The 21,095-nt window shown below is 38.9% G+C and overlaps 3 protein-coding genes across 4 annotated transcripts in view; 2 read left to right on the plus strand and 1 right to left on the minus strand.

Moving 5' to 3' along the window:
* The first annotated feature begins 6,573 nt into the window (after positions 1 to 6,573).
* Positions 6,574 to 10,869, plus strand: LOC109483266 (60S ribosomal protein L13-like). 2 transcript variants are annotated; one of them, XM_019786259.1, is made up of 5 exons: positions 6,574 to 6,671; positions 7,580 to 7,825; positions 8,561 to 8,734; positions 9,496 to 9,552; positions 10,656 to 10,869. In XM_019786259.1, exons 2-5 carry the CDS (start codon positions 7,580 to 7,582, stop codon positions 10,815 to 10,817), a joined length of 639 nt encoding a protein of 212 aa, XP_019641818.1. In that variant the 5' UTR covers positions 6,574 to 6,671; the 3' UTR covers positions 10,818 to 10,869. The 2 variants fall into 2 exon arrangements, with proteins under 2 accessions (XP_019641818.1, XP_019641817.1); XM_019786258.1 differs by lacking the exon at positions 10,656 to 10,869 and adding an exon at positions 10,062 to 10,120 and having other exon boundaries at positions 9,496 to 9,691.
* Positions 10,870 to 12,287: 1,418 nt separating this feature from the next.
* Positions 12,288 to 15,645, plus strand: LOC109483271 (small nuclear ribonucleoprotein Sm D1). The gene is made up of 4 exons (XM_019786263.1): positions 12,288 to 12,410; positions 13,079 to 13,155; positions 14,006 to 14,206; positions 15,063 to 15,645. The coding sequence occupies exons 1-4, from the start codon at positions 12,397 to 12,399 to the stop codon at positions 15,134 to 15,136; spliced, it is 366 nt and encodes a 121-aa protein (XP_019641822.1). The 5' UTR covers positions 12,288 to 12,396; the 3' UTR covers positions 15,137 to 15,645.
* A 306-nt stretch (positions 15,646 to 15,951) lies between these two features.
* The window catches only part of LOC109483268 (L-methionine gamma-lyase-like), a 17,930-nt gene continuing 12,786 nt past the window's right edge, over positions 15,952 to 21,095 (minus strand). The window contains exons 8-10 of the mRNA XM_019786261.1: positions 18,759 to 18,896; positions 17,528 to 17,673; positions 15,952 to 16,520 (exon numbers count right to left, since the gene is read on the minus strand). Coding sequence (XP_019641820.1) covers positions 16,457 to 16,520; positions 17,528 to 17,673; positions 18,759 to 18,896 — 348 coding nt within the window. The 3' untranslated portion in view covers positions 15,952 to 16,456. The remainder of the gene's footprint in view (positions 16,521 to 17,527; positions 17,674 to 18,758; positions 18,897 to 21,095) is intronic.

Below are 21,095 nucleotides of genomic sequence, written 5' to 3' on the forward strand. Positions count from 1 at the left end.
GTACAGTACTTAACATGTTAGGCCACACCAATTTAATTTGTTGTTTCACCCTGTCCATTTTTTTCTGATTTGCAAAAAAAAAATTTTTTTTGCGTCTAAATCAACTACAAAATGCTCATAGAAAGACATAACAGTTAAAGAAAGTGCTTTTCTTCCTAGTTGTTTTTTAATGTAACAAAGCAATTTTGTTTCATTAAAAGTTCAAAATCTATTGTTTTAATTATAAACAAGCCTGGTATGTTCACTTCACAATCACATATTGTAACATTTCCGGCTATCATGGGGTGCCTTGGCCTGTTTTTTTTTTATTTTGCCCTGTTGCTTAGTATTTTTTCTGAAAAAATCCAAGAAACAAGAAATTAAATTGGTGTGGCCTTATATAAGTATGTAACACATCTTCTATTTGTGTGTGTACAGTTAATGATTTGGCAGTGAAAATATGAAAACATAGATATTCGTACAGGTTAATATGTACATGTATTGAAAAGAAATCACATGAAAATTATCATTATTTTTTTTGTACTTGTGGGTACGGAAGTATTGATTTGGGTGGCTGATTGGTTTATGTTTTCTGTTTGTCTGAACAGTACAGGTTGACAGTACATGGGTTGGGATAGAATGACAGGTGGTCAAAAGGCAGGACAGAAAAAATTGTAATATGAACACAGGACACATACATTGTAGGAATATGGTAGTAGACATGGGAGAATTCAGGACTTTAAGCTAAGGCCACACCAATTTGATTTGTGGTTTCTCGAATTTTTCCAGAAAAAATATGAAGCGACAGGGCGAACAAAAAAAACAGGTCAAGACACCCCATGAAGGCCGGAAATGTTAATAATAATTATGATATGAGCCATGAAATCAACATACCAGGCTGGTTTATAATTAAAAGATTTTGAACTTTTAATGAAACAAAGTTGCATTGTTACATTGAAAAACTTTAACAACTAGGAAGAAAAGGACTTTCTTCAACCGTTCAGGGTCAAAATGTCTTTCATTGAGAATTTTGCAGTTGATTCAGAACCTATTTTTTTTTTTTGCAAATCAGAAAAAAATGGACAGGGCGAATCCGAGAAGAAACACATTAAATTGATGTGGCATTAGAAGATGCATGCTGCACATGGAATGCTTTAAACAAATTGCACTTGCTTCAAATTTCCATTTATTGCCAATGTAGATAACTCTTATGATATATTATGTGTTTTTGTCTTCCGAACAAAGATGACCACTTGGTGACCACACGAGACTGAGGAGTCACAACATCACATCAATATAAAGATTCTTCGCACAGCCCAGAAAAATTTGCGGGCTGGGAAAATACTGTATATCCTCGGCCTCGGGCCTGCAGTTGTTTGAGAGTATCAGTGTATCTAGATATCCTTTATGATAATTATATTCAATTTGATAATAGATACAAAATCTAGAATTGGTAATTTTCTATAGCCATGGCTGCAACCTAACTACCCAGGTGGTACATGTATGTATACGTAAGTTACATTCAATATAAACGAGATGTATCAAAAAATGATTTCTATGAGAAACTGTAGTTTTTTGACATTCTAACTTTATTAATATAGATGAAATAGGGCATTCATTTTGACACTTTATATGAGATGTACACAGTATATTTTGGCAAATTCACAGCTGCTAATAAAGGAATGGCCAAACGGAATATTGCTGTCAGTTTACCAGATGGTATTTACATGCACAAGGGGTATATCTGTCAGTTAATGGTATATACAGTAATACAGCATACTATAGACAGAAATCAGTGGAATTGATATAACCACTAAGTGTATATGGTACATAGTCATGAGGTCTAGGAGAAAAAAATGTTGTTTCCTGTTTCAGTCTTGCAAAAATTAGGGTCGGTAGGTAGGGATTATCTTTTTTTCTTTTCTTTTTTTTAGACTTCAGTCATCCAACTTGTACAATATACATGTAGTTCAACAAAGTAAAACTTGCATGAGGACACTTCTATTTTCAGTGTCAATGGTAGAAAACCAGTTGTACAACGTTTTATCACTCAGGTGTCAGATCATGGAGTTAGAAAAAGTTGAAAAATATATGTCCAATGTACTAGGGATCCACCAAAAAAAAAAGGCTAGGGTCGGCAGGTTTTTTTAGGGTCGGTCGGGAAACAGGAAACACAACATTTTTTTCCTAGTCCTAATCATACTTAATGTTATTTTCAGTATACTCATGTTGGCCTAAGATGCCAAGATCTTTTCCATTCCTATTGAACTTTTAAAAGTAAGTAACAACATAAAATTGTAAACTTGCAGGATGTGGGACAGAAATATATATTTGAAGTCTGTTGACAGCACAGTTTTAAAACAGCGATTGCTTCAAAGAACCACTTTTTGAGATATAAGTGTACAATGTCATGTAAATTGAAACAAACTGACAATTATTGAGGAAAGTTGATGCAGTCTTTCCTATTGTTACTATCAACTGACTTAAGAATGACTCTGTATAAAGATCCTTGCCAAACACAATTTAGAGAGAAAAATGATATTGTTTTGGAAATGTACAAATTGTGAAGGAAGTTTTGTGTCAGACTTTTGATACAAAGTGGTGCCATGGTGTTTTTACAGTCACTTGGATGTTGTATTATAAGGCTAATGTGAACTCTTTCCAGAACTTACATGTACTAGACTTGTTGCTTTGTTACGCTAGTAGTACATTGCTTGTTGCTTTTTCAAGAAATGCTCTAAACTATTTCAATGAATGCTGCATACTATAGACATTCTACGTACCTCATACTACAACACGTAATAACATATACTTTGATAACCAAACCTTTAATTTCGAACACAAACATTCCTTACATAGAAGATACAGTCAGACTTTCTAGACAGCTATTTTACATTTTCTTTTAGGGCAAACAAATATTTCAGAGAAATGTTTGGACATACTTATAAGTTTGCTAGTGTATGGTGGCACTGTTCAAAGACAGTTTATAGATTTTCTGTCCATGTGTAAGATATTATTATTATAATAATAATAAACAGTTTCTTTGTAATGTATCCGTTTTCTAAGGCTTGGGGTTAAATTCTCTCAGCTTGGTGCCACCATGTCAAATTAAGGCCATGCCAATTCAATTTGTTGTTTCTCGGATTCGCCTTGTCCATTTCTTTCTAATTTGCAAAAAAAAAAAAAAAAATTATAGGTTCTAAATCAACTTCAAAATTCACAATAAAAGACATATTTTGGCTTGAACGGTTGAAGAAAGTCCTCTTCTTCCTAGTTGTTAAAGTTTTTCAATGTTACAATGCAACTTTGTTTCATGTAAAGTTCAAAATATATTGTTTTAATCATAAACCAGCCTGGTATGTTGACTTCATAGCTCATATTGTACCACTTCCGGCTTTCACGGGGTGCCTTGTTTTTAATTTCGCCCTGTCACTTTATATTTTTTCTGAAAAAATCATAGAAGCAACAAATTAAATTGCTGTGGCCTAAACAGTACAGAAGAGAAGTGCTGCTACAGTGTGGTCCTTGTTATGCAAACAACTAAATGTTGTAAATTTAAGGTACATGTTCATTGTGGTGGAGTGAAATACTGTCCTGTGTTCAAAGCGTCGTTTTTGAAGAACTCTTGTAGACATGTAAATTCGAGTTCTCTGGTATGGTACATTGTAACTGATTGTTATACTCACAGCATGCTAAGGCAACACCGATTTAATTTGTTGTTTCGCTGATTTTTTCTGAAAAAATATGAAGCGACAGGGAAAAAACAAACACAGGCCAAGGCACCCCATGATAGCCGGGAATGTTACAATATGAGCTATAAAGTGAACATACCAGGTTGGTTTAATATTAAAACAATAGATTTTGAACTTTTAATGAAACGAAATTGCATTGTTACATTTAAAAACTTGAGCAGCTAGGAAGAAAAGGACTTTGTTCAACCGTTGGGGCCAAAATATGTCTTTCATTGAACATTTTGCAGTTGATTTAGAACAATTTTTTTTTTTGCAAATCAGAAAAAAATTGTCAGGGCGAATCCGAGAAACAACAAATTAAATTGGTGTGGCCTAATAGTTAGATTCCTTGGCATCAGGCTTCAGTGTTTAAGCCTTTGATTTTTAATATGTACTAGCATTTTTGAGTCACAGGTCAAATCTATATTTTGGTGAGTTCTGAACACAAGGTTAATCAATCATATATTAAAACAAAAACAAAAGAGTGGTTTTGCTTGTACCAAGGATGTTTAAAGACATAAAAAATTTTAAACCTCCTTGCTCGTACGTAAACATGCTGCTTTTGAGATCAAACCCAAAATCGGTAATTTGCCTGCATGACTGTGCAAATATAATACTTAATTTGCACCAAAACTTGTGCCTTTAGTTCTAAGGTCGCTTACTCTAGAGTACACAATTGACAAGTGGAAATATATGCAATTTCATGTGTATTGATGTACAGTTGTGTTAGTATCATGTGATAATATTGGTCTATCAGCAGAATGAAAGAGAATGCCATATGTTAACCAAAACATTGTCACTGTAATTCTGGCTTTTGAAAGCTTCGTCTTAGAACAACTGAGGAACAGTACACTTCATCTATAAGTGGCCAAGCCTTAAATCAGTTGTATGAGTAACTGTAGACTTCTCATAGTATAAATGCCAACTCTTTTTTCCTATCAAAACATTTGCCTGTATATGATCAGTCCAGTCTAGTTACATAGTAGTATTCTGCATCAATCTGAATTTTGTACTTATTATGAACTCTACTTTTATTAACATACTGAGAAAAATTTCTTTGCCACATTTTGTCATGAGATTGCAGAATGTTTTTCTCACAGTTGATTGCTAAAGATGATTTTTATCTGTTAGCTGTTGCATTTTCCATTGATATTTGCATGTGTAGATGTAACCCAGTTCACAGTTTACATTATGCATGTGCAAAGTCAAAGGTGAATGCCCCTTACTTATAAATGGCGCTAGTCTAGTGGACACCAATTGTTTTATACATGATTGTCTAGATGTGTTTTGTTTAGGCCATGTTGATTTGATTATATGGATGACATCCATGTGCGCATGAATTTTCGGCCATTTGAAAAAAAGCAAGTTTTCAACCATACTGTAAATCATACAAATCAGTTGCAAAATGAGCAAATATATACCGTAGGTTGAAAAAAAAACATTTGAAAATGATACCAATGTTGTAGAATGCCAAAATCAAACGAAAAAGACAAAAATGTAAAGAAATGAATTTGAAGACTAGATTATTCGCCAAACCATACTCTGTGTCATTTGTTCAACCTTCAAAACCATGTAGATTTCATAACGAAAGCAACTTTTTTGGGGGGCCAAACTTTTTTTTAATTCGCGCGCACGCTCGCATGAGTTTTGGGGTTCCCAGAGGATGTCATCCATATAATCAAATCAACATGGCCTTATGTCTCAAAGGCTCAACTTTGGTATGGGTCTCACAATGCACTCTGTGTATGCACAATTTAATTATGAACTGGTTTATTGCAACATCCTGCTGTATAAAAAAGGAACCTGGTCATATGTTATTGTTTAGTTAGAAAAAAATAATTATGTCAAATAATGAAATACAATTTGTGATATTGGTGAATGATTTTTAATGTTTTCCTTGCTGTACATGTTCAGTTAATATTGAACTAGATAGACAGAGTGCTACTAATAAACTATGCAGCAATATTGTATTCAATGTCGAGTATAATTGATGAAATAAAACTTCGGTTGTGTTTTTGCTTTCTTTGTCTTTTGGTGACAAAACAATTGTATGGGTAATTGACATGAATATTGCCCCATCAAGAGTTCAATAAAATGAAGAATATGAACACGTCACTGCATTTTTCTTTGACTTGTTTATTTATTTTTGTGAATTTGGGATAACATCATATCAGTTAAAACAAAATCTTGCAGTTCAAAAGAATTCAAGCGTGGAAAATGTATAGTATATATCATATAATAAGGGTATGGGCCTCTTCACAATATAAAAAGGTTTTATTATATGCATTATTAGGTGTTGGAAGTATTCTGTCATCAATGCAAATGCAGTATCTAGTTTAATTGTTTTAGAATGAATATCACTTTTTTTGACAGTAAGGCCATGTTGATTTGATTATATGGATGACATCCACGGGCGCATAAATATTTGGCCATTTCCAAAAAAAAAGTTTTCAACCATACTGTAAATTGTACAAAACAGTCGCAAAATAAGCAAATATATTCCATAAGTTGCAAAAGAAAAGATGGAAAAACGATACCAATGTTGTAGAATCCCAAAATCAAACGAAAAAGACAAAAATGTAAAGAAATAAATTCAAAGACTAGATTATTTGCCATACCATTACGGCATACTCTGTGTCATTTGTTAAACCTTCATGACCACGTAGATTTCATAATGAAAGCAACTATTTGGCCAAACATTTTTTTATTCGCACGCTCGCATCAGTTTTGGGGTTCCCAGAAGATGTCATCCATATAATCAAATCAACATGGCCTAAGGCAAGTGAGAAGTGTGCTGTGAAATTTTCTCTCAAAAGCAAAAGGGAAGTTTGCAGACATGTTACGCCACCTGGCATGTTTGGGAAGAACTGCAGGGGCTACGAACTCGCGTTTCCCATCATGCTCCGCGGTACCTCCTTTTCGTCTGCGGACATCTTGCCGTAGATGCGGTAGTGAGGGAAGGTAAAGTCAATCCTTCGTTTTACCGTATCATCTTCATCTTAACCATCGCAAATTCACTTCAAAATAAATTCTTACATGTTTGTTCACAGCACAAAAGAGATATTTTTGCCCAGAAATCGTTAGATTTGTCAGAACTAGTCATAATATCTCCGTAAGCCAAGCGATGTTTCTACACGTATGACTATGACTGAGAGAAGTAAATTATAGAAAAATCACCTTCAAATTCCAGAGAATATCTAACAGTCCTTGAATTGGAAGTACACGATGTTCGGTAATGTGTTTAGTATCCAACCTCGGCGAAAATGTAAGGGTGTTTTCAGACTAAGTCGTTTTTGTACCTAGTTCAGTTTGATGGGTGGGGAGGGGGGTGGATTTAGAAGGTTTGATTTTAGGACACATGGCCGATATGTTATAAAATGGAAATGTTCGAAAATACATAAATTTTCTCCGTCCATGACCAAAGCAAACTGTAGGTCTTTCTGATGTTGCATTTTCCGTAGCCTAGAATTAACTCAAATCCCCCATAAGTCAAATAGGTTATACCAATACTCGGTGCATGGATGACTACTCTAGTATGAACATGTGATTTGTAAATAGAAGAATAAATTTTCTTGTAACAAGCCTGTTTTAAAATCAGAAATGATCTGATTACATGACCAAATTATGTGTGGGGTCGTGTGGCGAAGCGGTAGCGTGTTCGGCTCGGAACCAAGAGGTCCCGGGTTTGAACCCTACCTTGCCACTGATCTTGTGCCCTTGAGAAAGGCACTTTACACGACTTTCCTCACTTCACTCGTGTGAAAATGAGCATGCCATCATTATCATGATCGTTGGCATTAAAAAGAAAACCAAACCAACAACAATGGAACTGAAGACTCAAGATGTATTCTCTTGTCGTTCTCCTCTAGATGACTCACAAACATAACAACGTGATACCCAACGGCCATTTCCACAAGGATTGGCAGAACCGTGTGAGGACATGGTTTAACCAGCCGGCCAGGAAGATCCGCCGGCGTAAGGCCCGTGTGGAGAAGGCGCGCCGCGTGGCCCCCCGTCCCGCCGGTGGAGCGCTGCGCCCGATCGTACGCTGCCCGACGTTTAAGTACCACACCAAGGTCCGGGCCGGACGTGGCTTCACCCTGGAGGAGATCAAGGTAACTACTGTAATGATGGAAATTTAAGTGGTGATTTTATCCAGCGCATCAGTTGTGAACTTGTCCTCTCTGTGTAATACCACCTTTAGTTTATATGCATGTTATGATTTGCAAGTAAAACTGGAGGTGTGTAGGTATGTCTGACGTCTTTCTGTACCTAACCTGCACTGGTCTGGGTTTGCATACAAATGACTAGCTAAGCAGGGCTCAAAATGAAGGTGCTCCAATGGGCACTCACTAAAATTTAGGCTGGGACAACTAAAAATGCACTGAGGGACTAGGTGTATGTGGATTTCATTTCACAGGATTTACTGTCACCACATATTAGTATAAAAGAAATAATGGCAGTGGTTTTGGGACATTTTTCACTTCCTAAATTCTGAATGATGCAGTAAAATTGTTTGGTGCAGGTAATTTTCAATCTGCAATCATACAGAAAAAATTTCAAGCCTTGCTTGGCCACCTCCACTGCGAAGTAGTTTCTTTATTATTTATTTAATACGTTTTTTGATGCTTAAGCCTCTAGTACTCATTTTTTCTGAATATGGAATTCTTGTTTATGGTGTAATTGTTTATGGTAGGTGTACACATGTACTTGTGTGGACAGAGTAGGTTGACAGCATTGTGGGTTAAAGTTTATCAAACAATCTCCCGAAGTTCACGTAAGTTTGAAATCTGTCACTCAGTCACTCACCCACCCTCATGATTTTGTCTGATGATTTCATGTTTGCTTAGGCTGCAGGTCTGAACAAGAAGTATGCCCGCACCATCGGTATCTCGGTGGACCCCAGGAGGCGGAACAAGTCAACCGAGTCTCTGCAGGCCAACGTCCAGCGGCTGAAGGAGTACCGCTCCAAGCTCATCCTCTTCCCCAAGAAACTCAGCTCACCCAGGAAGGGTGACAGTGGTGTAAGTAGTCTTGAATTACTTCCATGTATGGAAGTATTGTTTTGGGTGGCTTACTGATAGTGCTGCATACAGGTTCACTGGACTTGGATCCGGACTTGTAAGAATGTTTAGGTTCAAGTCCAAAAAAACCTAAATAGTCAAGAACCGAGTCCAGACTTAATTACAAAAAAAAATTCACATACCCCTTTTCTTTCCAAACCACCTAAAACCTTCTATAGATTGCAAAATATTTGCTGCAAAATGAAGAAAACATTGCCATCAGGCATCGTCAAGTGTTGGCCTCCATGTTTTGCCCATTCATTATTGCAAGGTTGCCAACATGCAATTTTGTATATGCCATGGGTTTAGGTACAGACTTACGAGTTAAGCAGGAAATCGTTTCTTCGAATTCTGTCCTTCTCTAGGAGCCAAGAGGTCGAGTACACTGTAGAAGTCTGACTTTTACTGATACCTTATTAGAACTTGAATACTTGAAATGTAATGTTAGATAGAGAGAACTGGAGAATTGCATGTGATGGCATAGAGCCCAGCTGATAGGCCTCTAATGTATGTATGTATTATCCCTAAGGAAGGTGCTTCTACATACGTCATCCATTTTCAAATTTTTTCAAACTTAATTCATCAACTTGGCAGTCCTTAATGTCGACGACAAAAAAGTATGGCCATTAGCCTGGATTTTGTAGGTCTTTGATGGCCCTCGCATTCACGTTGTCTTCTTACTAACAAGAAGTTCTTACATGCTTGTTGTTTTTTTTCCTCAGGCTGAGGAGTTGAAGATGGCTACCCAGCTGCAGGGTGCAGTCATGCCTGTCCGACAGGTGGGTGAAATGTTTCTAACAACTTGTGCACAGTTCCTTAAAGGAGAACTAAAGCCTGGAGGAGGGTGTTACCTTTCAAAAGATACTAATTTTAGGAAAAATAAAATACTGTATGCATTAAATATTTCAAAGAATATGATTAGGCCACACCAATTTAATTTCTTGGTTAACGGATTCGCCGCTTCATTTTTTTCTGATTTACAAATAAAATAAAAAATCAGAATCAACTGCAAAATGCTCATATTTTGCCCTGAACAGTTGAAAACAGTCCTTTTCTTACTACTTGTTACAGTCATTCCATCTTTCAATGCAGTGGTATCATTAAAAGTTCAAAATTCATTGTTTAAATTTTGAACCAGCCTGGTGTGTTGACTTCATGACTCCTATCGTACCATTTTGGGCCAAATAGGATGCCTAGGCCTGTTTTTATTTTTATTTATTTTTTCGCCCGTCCGCTCCATTATTTGTCTAGAAAAATCCGTTAACCAAGAAATTTAATTGGTGTGGCCTTAAGTACCCACGAGTCGCTTGTGCAAAAATGTTTAGATGACCCTACAAATACCAATCTACAAATACCAAACATGATTACAGCTGAATGCAATGTGTCTTGGGGGGGGGGGGTAAATTCATTTTTTTAATATCCTTTCAACAATTGCTCACTTTAGCATTGTTATCCAACAGCATTGATGCCAAAAATGTTACGAAAATAGCCTGTTTTCCTGAGTTCTCTGTACAGTATCACAGTTAGAATTCTGACGTGTCAGGTTTTATTTGTAGTCGTTCCCTTAATGTAAGTACCATGCATGAATTCATGATCATGCTGCTTTATTTTTTTCAGTGTACGTTGGAAAATTCATATCTGAATCACTACAAAAGTGACACTATATTGTAAATAACTGATATATCTCCTGAATTACAGAATGTAATAATAGTTTTCTTAGAAAAACACAATAGATTAGCTTTAGTATCATTATGTACTAGATTGTTAGAATTATATCTTTAGTATAAGTCCTTATATGTACCCTTGTTATTTCCTCTTTGCCATACATTGTACCAGTTACAGTTGTTGAGCAATAAAATTGATTTAATTTTTCCTGCCACAGCTTTACAAGAAGGAGAAGGCCCGTGCTCCCACGGACGAGGAGAAGAAGTACCAGGCGTTCCAGTCTATGCGTATGGCCCGCGCCAACTGCAGACTGCTGGGGGCCCGGCAGAAGAAGGCTGCAGAGGAGGCCGCCGAGGCAGCGCAGACCAAGAGAAAATAGACGTCACCAAAAAGACTCTTCGTATATGAAAAATAAAAGCGGATACAATGTGTTCCTGCTTGATGTGTGTGTTGTAATGTGTGTTGGTTTCTGTATAATAGTGTAGGTAAGGCCATAGCAATTTAATTTGTTGGTTCTCGGATTCGCTGCTTCTTTTTTTTCTGATTTGCAAAAGAAAAGAAAAAATTCTTGTTCTGAATCAAGTAAAAAATACTCATATTTTGGCCCAACGGTTGAGGAAAGTCCTAGTTGTTACAGTTTTTCCATCTATCAATGCAGTGGTTTGATTAAACGTTCATTGTTTAATATTAACCCAGCCTTTTGTGTTGACTTCATGGCTCCTATTGTAGCACTTGGGGCTATAATAAGATGCCTAGACCTGTTTTTTTTTCGCCGTCGCTTCAGATTTTTCTGAAAAAATCCGCGAACCAACAAATTAAATTGGTGTGGCCTTATGGAGAAATTATATGGAGTGAGGAAAGTTGTGCAATATACCTTTACCGAGGGCACAAAATCTGGCCAGGAATCAAACCGCCTGACTTGTCGATCTTGTGTCTTGTCATTCGGCGCCAACCAAGGAGATTGCAAAGGGCTCTGCTGATCTGAAAAGAGCTATGAAAAAATCTGTTCTGATATGGTGTACATTTTGATAGGATATATAGCAAGTACAAATACTTGTTACAAATACAAATACTTGACCTTTTATTATATTAATGGCAAATATCAGTTTTTGTTTATCAAAAGTATGTGAGATATTATGCAGCCTAGCCATTTGGCTACTAATGCTCTTGATCATGGGGTTAGGCAGCAGAGAGAAAGTTAAAATTGATTTGCACGCGGTAAGTGCAGTAGGAAGACATTTAAAAAGTGTCAAGGATTTCAGAGTAGAAGAAAGTGCTGAACCAGAAAATTCTTGGTGGCTACAAACAGATTAGAACTGTTCAACAGTCACTGTAATCTGTAAAGACCTCAAAGCAGCCATAACAGAGATGAGCGGTACAGAGTAATCTAGAAGCAGGTCCTAGGGTGGCAAAAACAGTATCAAATTGGGAACTCTATGGCAAATGGATACTGCCTGGGCAATATTTGACACTGTCTTTTGCCACCCTAGAATCTGCTTAGAGATTAGGCGCGGAGGTGAGTTATACCCCATCCCTCTGGGTTGAAAGAAGGACTATGATAATGCTGAAGCTTCAAAGCGATAGGCTTTTTTTTTTTTGCTGCTTAATTTCCATGCCAAAAGCTCTCAAGTCTTGGTTATTATTCCATACACAGATTTTTATCTGTACTGTTCCCATTCCAGGAGTATACAGTGCAATTTTGCAGAATACAGTGCAATTGTATTAGTATACAGTGCAATTTTACAGAAAACAGTGCAATCGTATCAGTATACAGAAATTGTACTGTTGGGAAATGTGGGAAGGTTGTCTGTAATGTGTGTTGTAGTCGCTAGAGGTCGCTGTTCCCCCATGTCACCACAGCGAGGCTCGCGTCGCGGGAACGTTTGGACGCCATTTTGAGATTTACCGTCTTTGTTTTGTGAGAGATTCACGGTGAATCGAGAGGAATCTGCGTCAAAATGAAGCTCGTACGGTAAGCAATCCAAGACATCCAACAAGGAAGAATGTCTGACAAATGATTCTGTGCTTATTTTGTGTATAACTTGTTCTGATATGGAATACGAGCTCACAAAAGATGACCCGTTTCTTCATGTCATGTGCACAAGTTAAAATACCGGCTATTGTCTAGGAAATTCTCGATATAAGTTAGCTCGGCAACAAATTATATCACAGCTTTTGCAGGTGCATGTACGTAGAAATATACGCTCTATGTCGTCGCGTAGTATAAATTATGTTGCACCCAGTCGTGTTTCCTTCCACGACAAAGTGTTTTCACTTGACATGTGCCCCCCTCCCCCATAACATGCTGGCTAACGTAGAATTATGTATGTAGCTCAAACCAATTTCGTCGGCGGTTTCACTGGCTTATTTCATACTTAGCTAAATATAAGTCAAGTTTTCTAGCGTCCTAAGACGAGCGAAATATCTCCTAATTATGGAAATTTAAACCAATTTAATGTCAACACATGAAAATACCAGGCTAGTCCCCATAAACAAAATATTTTTACTAGTAACGTTACATGCAGTAAGGACATTTTTATATAGAGCTATTACATTTTAAATGTCCTTGGATACAGCAAGGAGGTTCCTCCTTGGATACAGTAACTTCAGGTTACTCGAGTCTCCTGTTTCTTTCCCCAGGTTTCTTATGAAGTTGAGCCACGAGACGGTGACAATAGAGCTGAAAAATGGCACACAAGTCCACGGCACTATTACAGGTAATAAGAATTATACACACATTTTATCATAAAGTTATGTAACCTTTGGCAAGTACCGAAGCAACGGGTTCCTCACTGGCCGCCTATAGCTAGGGCGGAACTTGCGGCACTCGGAAATTATCCCAGTGCTGAACAGATTTCTTCTAAGTTCCAGTGCTGAAACACTGTCAGGACTGGAATTCCAGAACAGAATCTTGTCCCAGCTTTCATTTTCCAGTCATTATCTCCACTCAGCACTCGGATGCCGGTGCTCGGAGGCTGTTCAGCACTGGATAGCCGGTGTGGAAATACCTAAGTGATGGGTTCCACATCAGATTTTCCAGTGCTCGGTTAAACAAGTTTAAACAGTTAAATCTGTACTACTTAACAGGTGTCACCATCTAATTTGCTATTCTGGCACGTGGTTGGAGGAAGATTGACAGGCAATATGACAGGTCAAAAGGTCAGCAGGGTTGGACAAGTCCCATTGCCCACTTGCCCAGGGCAAGTAAAAGTACAGTTCGGGCAAGTAAATATGTCCCTGCACTTGCCCGATTCGGCAAGTAAATTTTTTGGATGCAAAGTATAGCCCCTGCATTATTTTGATCGAGTTTTAAAAACAATTTTGATCATGAATAAAGCATCCAATAAATAAAATAATTTCCTTTCTGCTAGTAAAATGAATCGAAATGCGTCATATTTTGGGCAAGCGAAAAGTTGGTTCGGGCAAGTGGAAATGACCAGGTACTACCGGGCAAGTGGATTTTTGAAAACTTGTCCAACCCTGGGTCAGACATAGGAAATGGGGTGAACTTGAACTTAACAAAATTATACTTCCTGGAAGTCTGAGATCTCTGATTTCTTGTTCCAGGTGTGGACGTCAGCATGAACACACACCTGAAGGCCGTGAAGATGACGATTAAGAACCGGGAACCCGTGCAGCTGGACTCTCTCAGTATCCGTGGCAACAACATCCGCTACTTCATCCTCCCAGACAGCCTGCCGCTGGACACGTTACTGATAGACGACACACCCAAGGCCAAGGCCAAGAAGAGGGAGGCGGCTTCTGGAGGTAAGTCCAGGCCTCAAAATCAACTTTTCTTCTTATTGTCCCAGCACTGTCCCCAAAAAATAAATTTCAGTTGTCCCGAGGTGAGGATGAACTGTCCCAACATGCTTTTTTTGGGAAGTATATACAGTATGACTTCAACTTGAAGTCAACTTTATTTTGCTTCTGTTCACTACCAGGCGCGCACTAATAAGTAATATTGCAGTGTAGACAAAAAGTTCAGAGAGACTTTTCTGGATCCAAAAGCTGGACATGTGCCTGTTTGCCTGATAAACGAAAGAAGGGCTAACATTCTGATGTTTATTTTTTTTCTATTGTCCCAAAAATGTCCCAAAGTTGAAAGTGTCTTTTTAGTTGTCCCAGCCTAAATTTTAGTGGTCTGTGGCCATTGGACCACCAGTCACCACCTTCAATGTCGAGCCCTGTAAGTCTGACTGACGCATGTTAAATATGTTGGTTCTGAACTGCATCTGGGCAGCGTGTTTGTGGGTAATAGAAATTCTAAGGCTGTTGAACATGTTCAGACATTGTGTCAAGAACTGTTTACAACCTAGGAGCCTTGATCTTTGACTGTGCTCATTAAGAATTGTGGACCAGTTTTTTTTCCATATCTACAACAGAAAGAAGTTCTGTTACCGCAACAACTTCAAGGATGTATGCAAGTCCAAATCAAACTTGATTCAAAGTATTTCAATGAATTAGCAGGGCTTGAAATGTTTTTCCTTGGACTAAAATTTTGCTACTGTGAAGACATGTCACCTCTCGCCCCTTCAGTCTAATTAATCAAATCAAATCACAAGTGAATGCTAGCGTCCCGTGTAGTACTCTGCTCATGATGTATTTTGTTCCCGTGTTCCAGCTGGCAGAGGACGTGGCCGCGGACGAGGACGGGGTCGCGGTGCAGGGCGTGGCAGGGGACGGGGGCGGAGATAGACGACTTAGCTCTGTTAGGGGTGGGAGGGGGGTAAGGAAGAACTTAGGACCTTGTGCCGCGACTTGTCAGGCAACTTTATACCTACAGATGGTAACCTGTGTAAGGAAAAATCTCACCACTACCAACTTTTTCTTTCTTTTTGCAAATTGCAAAAGCACACTGAAAAGCAGCAGAAAATCTATGACTAGTATGAGAGATTTAGAATGACTTTTTTTTGTTTGTGTCTTGCAGAGACATTTACTGCATTATTGTTGATAATGGTGAATGAAAATACATTTGTTCAACAACTGATTAAGCTTTTGTAAGATTTGAATGAAAAAAAAGAAACATTCCTTTTTACAAATCAGAATAATTATTGTTTCTGATAGGTGGTTGGCCAAAACCAGTCTTCAGTAGCCTGAGTTAGTAGTTTGTACAAAGAACTTTGTATGTGTCCAAACATGATAGTGGTATGAGATTGACCAGGGTGTACATGTAACCATTTTAGGTTAGTATAATAAACTTTCTACCAACTTAGAACTTGTTATGTCTCATTATTTCTGAAGAATATAGTGTACACTTACTAACCAGTAGTGTTGTGCCTTAACATGACTGTAACCTACACAACCAAGTATTTTATTCAGCTGACGTTTGCACTACAGCACAGGTGTTGCTGCTTTAGATGCACACGTACAATATTTACATATCTACACATTGCATTGTGAACCAATCAGAATTGCCCCAAGGAAGCTGACAGACGGTCACTGAAATGTTGGCTGAATAAAAAACTTGGTTGTGTAAAAAGTCCCTTCTTTCACGAATGACCGAAACCAGATTACAGTTGACAGAATATTTATTTGGACTTGATTGCCACATACAGATTTTAAAAACAGCACCACACTTTCTCACTTACCGGTAACAATTATAAGTCCGACATTGGCACCTAGTACCCTGACAAGGTACAAGACTCCACCACTTCCACTAGAGACTGCAATTACTCAGCATCCAAAGATTTTATTTTTCATTGAATTTCAGAAATGATGAATTTTTTCATGTTTTGTTTTCTTTCAAATTATGCTTCACATATTCCATCTTGTTACAATTTTAAAATCAAGGGGCTGACCAAAAACCCAAATTTTGGTCACTAAGAATGATCGCTGTCTAGTGGAAGAGGTGGCCTTAGTAAGTGTGGATTACACAATTGTAGATATACAGAGGTAGGCTTGGAACTTAATATTTTGTGCGTCATTATTTTCTATGTTTCTCATTAGAGAATGAACTACAAATCTTATGCTTCTGAGGCACAGAGTCTTTTAAAAATAGTAAAAATGCTGCAGTCTTCAGATCTTGTCCAGTGCCTGGGCCAAATCATTCTCCAGGTCTTGCACATTCTCAATGCCGACACTGAAACAAAAAAGCAGAGATGTCAAACTATGCCATATATGCCATGGTTCATATTTCATACCATGAACACAGCACATATTCCTGACATCCATAACCTACATGTACAACACGGAAGGGCTGGGACCTAGAGCTGTGTAAAACAAATTTTAGGTACAGGTACACGGGTTTAGGTACGGGTCCTGACCTGCAACTGTACCTGAAACGATTCAACAAATTAAGAAACGGGGCGCGCCACAGACTTTCTGCAACCTATGATACCAACGTCACAGAAGCGGTGGATTGCTCATTCCTTGACAAAGACTGGAGTTGTACAGTCGAAAATTTGGGTAAGTCCAATTTCTTGTGTTGGCAGTTCAAACTCATATTGTAACAATATTGTAGATATAATGTATAACCATCTGGTGTTAAGGCCACACCAATTTAATTTGTTGGTTCTCTTTTTTTTTCAGAAAAAAATATGAAGCGACGGCGAAAAGAACCCAGGTCTAGGTGTCCTATTAGGCCCCAAATGCTACGATAGGAGCTATGAAGTCAACACAAAAGGCTGGGTTAATAATTAAACAACGAAGTTTGAACTTTTAATCAAACCCCTGCATTGATAGATGGAAAAACTGTGACAACTAGGAAGAAAAGGACTTTCCTCAACTGTTGGGAGCAAAATATGAGCATCTTTTAGTTGTTCCAGAACCAGAATTCTTTTTTTTTTTTGCAAATCAGAAAAAAACGAATCCGAGAACCAACGAATTAAATTGGTGTGGCCTAATATTATATGTGGTGTGCCTAAATTGCTACGCCTGAGTACTCCCCAAGCAGAGGTTGTGGGGGAATGATCGTTAGCTTTTTATATATTTATGGCCATTTTTTTTTGTCGCTACCCCACTGGCAATCTTCTCTGGCTATTAGATACTGCCTGGCCAATTTGATAGTGTCTTTTTGCCACCGAGAGGGATCTGCTTGGAGATTAACTCCTGAGGTCTATAACATGTATAAGATGATGTTTGTCTCACCTGAATCGGATGAGTCCAGGTGTGATGTCTCCCATGTCCCTCTCCAGATCACTGATCATGTAGCGCCCGTGGGTCATGGTGGCAGGGTGTTCCACCAGACTCTCCACCCCTCCCAGAGACACGGCCAGTTTGATCACACGCACACTCTGACAAAATCAACATAAGATTGATTTAATCTTGAAAGTTCATCTGTGTTGGTAGAAACCATTATGAAGCAAGCATGAAAGTTCATCTGAGCTGGTAAATTACATGCTCAAATGCTCAGGGTAAATTACATGCTCAAATGCTCAGGGCACTTCAACCATCGCTCAACCAGGACGGGGGGCAATATCGACTTCAGACAACCTTTGACCCTTTGCTGACGTCACACGTGGGAAAAATCACGTGTCCACAGCATTTGGGTCAGATAGCTGAGGAAGACTGAGTGATTCAGTCGAAAATCTCTGGTGAGTCAAATTTTGAGTTGGAGAAAAGTTTAAAGTTTTTCATAATCAGTATGAAGCAAGTTTAAACTGTAATTCCAACACAAGAAATTGGACTCACCCAAATTTTCGACTGTTCGACTCCAGTCTTTGTCAAGGAATGAGCAATCCACCACTTCCGTGACGTCACACAGATAACACACGTGACTCCGTGAGCAGTGGATCATAGGTCACAGAAGCGGTGGATTGTTCATTCCTTGACAAAGACTGGAGTTGTACAGTCAAAAATTTAGGGGAGTCCAATTTCTTGTGTTGGAAATTACAGTTTGAACTTGCTTCATAATAAGATTAATTTATTTACCTCAATGTACAGAGAGGTTTATATTTTCAGCGTGTTTGTGTGCTTGCATGTCTATTTACTAGTACATTGTATTTGGATTCAGTAGAGGAAGTGAATGAGGGAAATCATGTACTTCTGACAAACTTTGAACTGGAGGTTGAAATGGTGACAGTGGAATCTGCATAAAATCAGCAAGGAATTCACAATATCAAATAAAACCAGAAATTCACAACAACAACTTAATACTTCTTTGAAGTGTGAACCTTCCTGTTTCTCATAACACACCTTTAGTTGAAACATTTTGCAGTATACAGTAAATTTTGTGAAATGTTTTCAGTGGTTTTACACTGGTAATGTGTGTTCCATAGTATTGCTGCTGTACTACAGAAGTGTTTCAACAGTTACTGCACAATAAAAGCTAGCACAGTAAGTCGCCGCAAATGTGAACAAATTTGCAGTATTTACAAACCTCGACAAAGGTTTTTCCTGCCTGCTCCCCTCCCTTCACCTCAAATGACATCATGCCGCTGTAGCCGTTACCCATGACCCTCTTGGCTGCCTGGTGTTGGGGGTGGGAGGGCAGGCCAGGGTAGAACACTCGCTCCACCTGAAATTAACATGTTTCATTTAGGCCACACCAATTTAATTTGTTGGTTCTCGGATTTTTTCAGAAAATATATGAAGTGACAGGGCGAAAAAAAACAGGTCTAGGCATTCAATTGTAGCCCCAAATGCTACAATAGGAGCCATGAAGTCAACAAAAAAAGACTTGTTAAAACAATGAATTTTAAACTTTAAATTAAATTACTGCATTGATAGATGGAAAAACTGTGACAACTAGGAAGAAAAGGACTTTTCTCAACTGTTGGGGGCAAAATATGAGCGTTTTTGAGTTGATTCAGAACCAGAATCTTTTTTTTTTTTTGCAAATCAGAAAAAAATGAAGAGACGAATCCGAGAACCAAAAAATTAAATTGGTATGGCCTTACCTATTACCTCTGTGAATTTCTGGCTGTGACACCATGTTTTGTAGCTTCAATTCTTGTTACAACATTTATGGTCTTTGTTTTAAAAACATATTTAAATATCTTGTTTTTCAGATTTTCAAATGCTATCATAGTCTGCAGAGGATGCCCTTCATAAAATTTACTTGGTGTGGCCTTGATAGACCTTAAAAGTTTCCTTCTTCATCTCGGAACAGATCTTTCAGGGCAAAATCACAACCAGACAGTAAGACAGTATCCAATAGGCACGATATCTTAAGTGGCCAATTGGACAGTGCTTTGCATATTGGATACTAGTGCTGGGTACAGGTTCAGGTCTGGATTCAAGTCCGAAGGTTTAGGTTCAGTTCCGGACTTGTAAGTCCATGGCATATAAAAAAATTGCATGTAAATTTATGTTGGCAACCTTGCGATGTTGTCTGAGAAAAACTGTGGCCACATAACATGGAGGCCGGTACTTGACGATGCCCAATGGTAATGTTTTCTTCATTTTGCAACACAGATTTTTCAATATAAGGAAGATTTTAGGTGGTTCGGAATGAAAAGGGGTATGTGACATTTTTTTTTCTCTAATAAGTCCAGAATCGGTTCTTGACTTTTTTTTTTTGGACTTGAACCTAAACATTTTTACAAGTCCAGAACCGGTCCAGTGAACAGGTACACAGCACTATTCGCACCGCTACACCTGTCCCCGCGCGCCACAGACAGGTGCCCAATTAGCACTATTTAGTAAGGGGACCAATCAGAGAAGACAAAGAAACAGGTGGGTATGCTAATGAGGGATAAGATATAAAAGGGGGAAAGAAACGACACAAATGCGCAGTTGGCCGTCGGTGTCGTTGAACGCAGGGGAAAAATTTGAGAAGATGGCTCAGGTCCCGCAGCCGCCAGCGCCGGGCGCCGTGCAGGCGGCGTTACAGCAACCGGCACCTCCACCGGCAGCGGCACAGGGTCAGCCTCCGGCAGCCCAGCAGCAGCAGGTAGCCCCTGCGGCGCAGCAGGGCCAGGTAGTACTTTCTCAGTTTTTCGTAAAATACCATGATACGTGGTGGCGGTAATGGCGGCCCCAAGCGAGTTTTGTTTTTGCTAGTTTCCGTTTCGCGGGGAGTTCTGGGAATTCTGCTATTTCCGGGGAGTTCTGCTATTGCCGTGTAGGGGAGGGAAGTTAATTTTTTTTGTGTGGACGATTTATATGTTTAGGGGGTTCAACAGCAGCCAAGGGCGCCCCCGGCCCCGCAGGTACCACAGCAGCAAGGCGGAGGGCAGCAACCCCTACCAGCGGCGCAGCCAGCACAGGGTCAAGCCCAGCCGAATCCAGTGGGACCGGCGGGCGCGGCCCAGCCGGACGCCCCCCCACAGCCGCCTCAGGAGGTAAATTGGTTTTTTCTTGCCGCTCGTATTTTTCTAATAAGCAAGGAATAGGTTATTTTAGAGTGTGTCGGTGGTAAGATTACACGTTAAAAAAAAAAAAAAAATCGGTTATTTGTACAGTAAAGGTAGGCGAACATAGGGAGCTTGCCAGAGGTCGCAGAGATTAACGTTATGTTAGGTCGCATTTTTGTAGATTTTGGCGGGTGTAGCATAGGTTGCGAGTATAATTTATTGGCGTGCCTGTGTGGCTGAATTTTACCTGAGTGATGTCAGCCTGTGTGGCTGAATTTTTTACCTGTGTGGTGTTAGCCTGTGTGGCTGAAATTTTACCTGTGTGGTGTTAGCCTGTGTGGCTGAAATTTACCTGTGTGGTGTTAGCCTGTGTGGCTGAAATTTACCTGTGTGGTGTTAGCCTGTGTGGCTGAAATTTA

This window comes from Branchiostoma belcheri, unplaced genomic scaffold (assembly GCF_001625305.1).
Source record: "Branchiostoma belcheri isolate BF01 breed outbred unplaced genomic scaffold, Haploidv18h27 scaffold63, whole genome shotgun sequence".
NCBI classification, from domain to species: domain Eukaryota; kingdom Metazoa; phylum Chordata; class Leptocardii; order Amphioxiformes; family Branchiostomatidae; genus Branchiostoma; species Branchiostoma belcheri.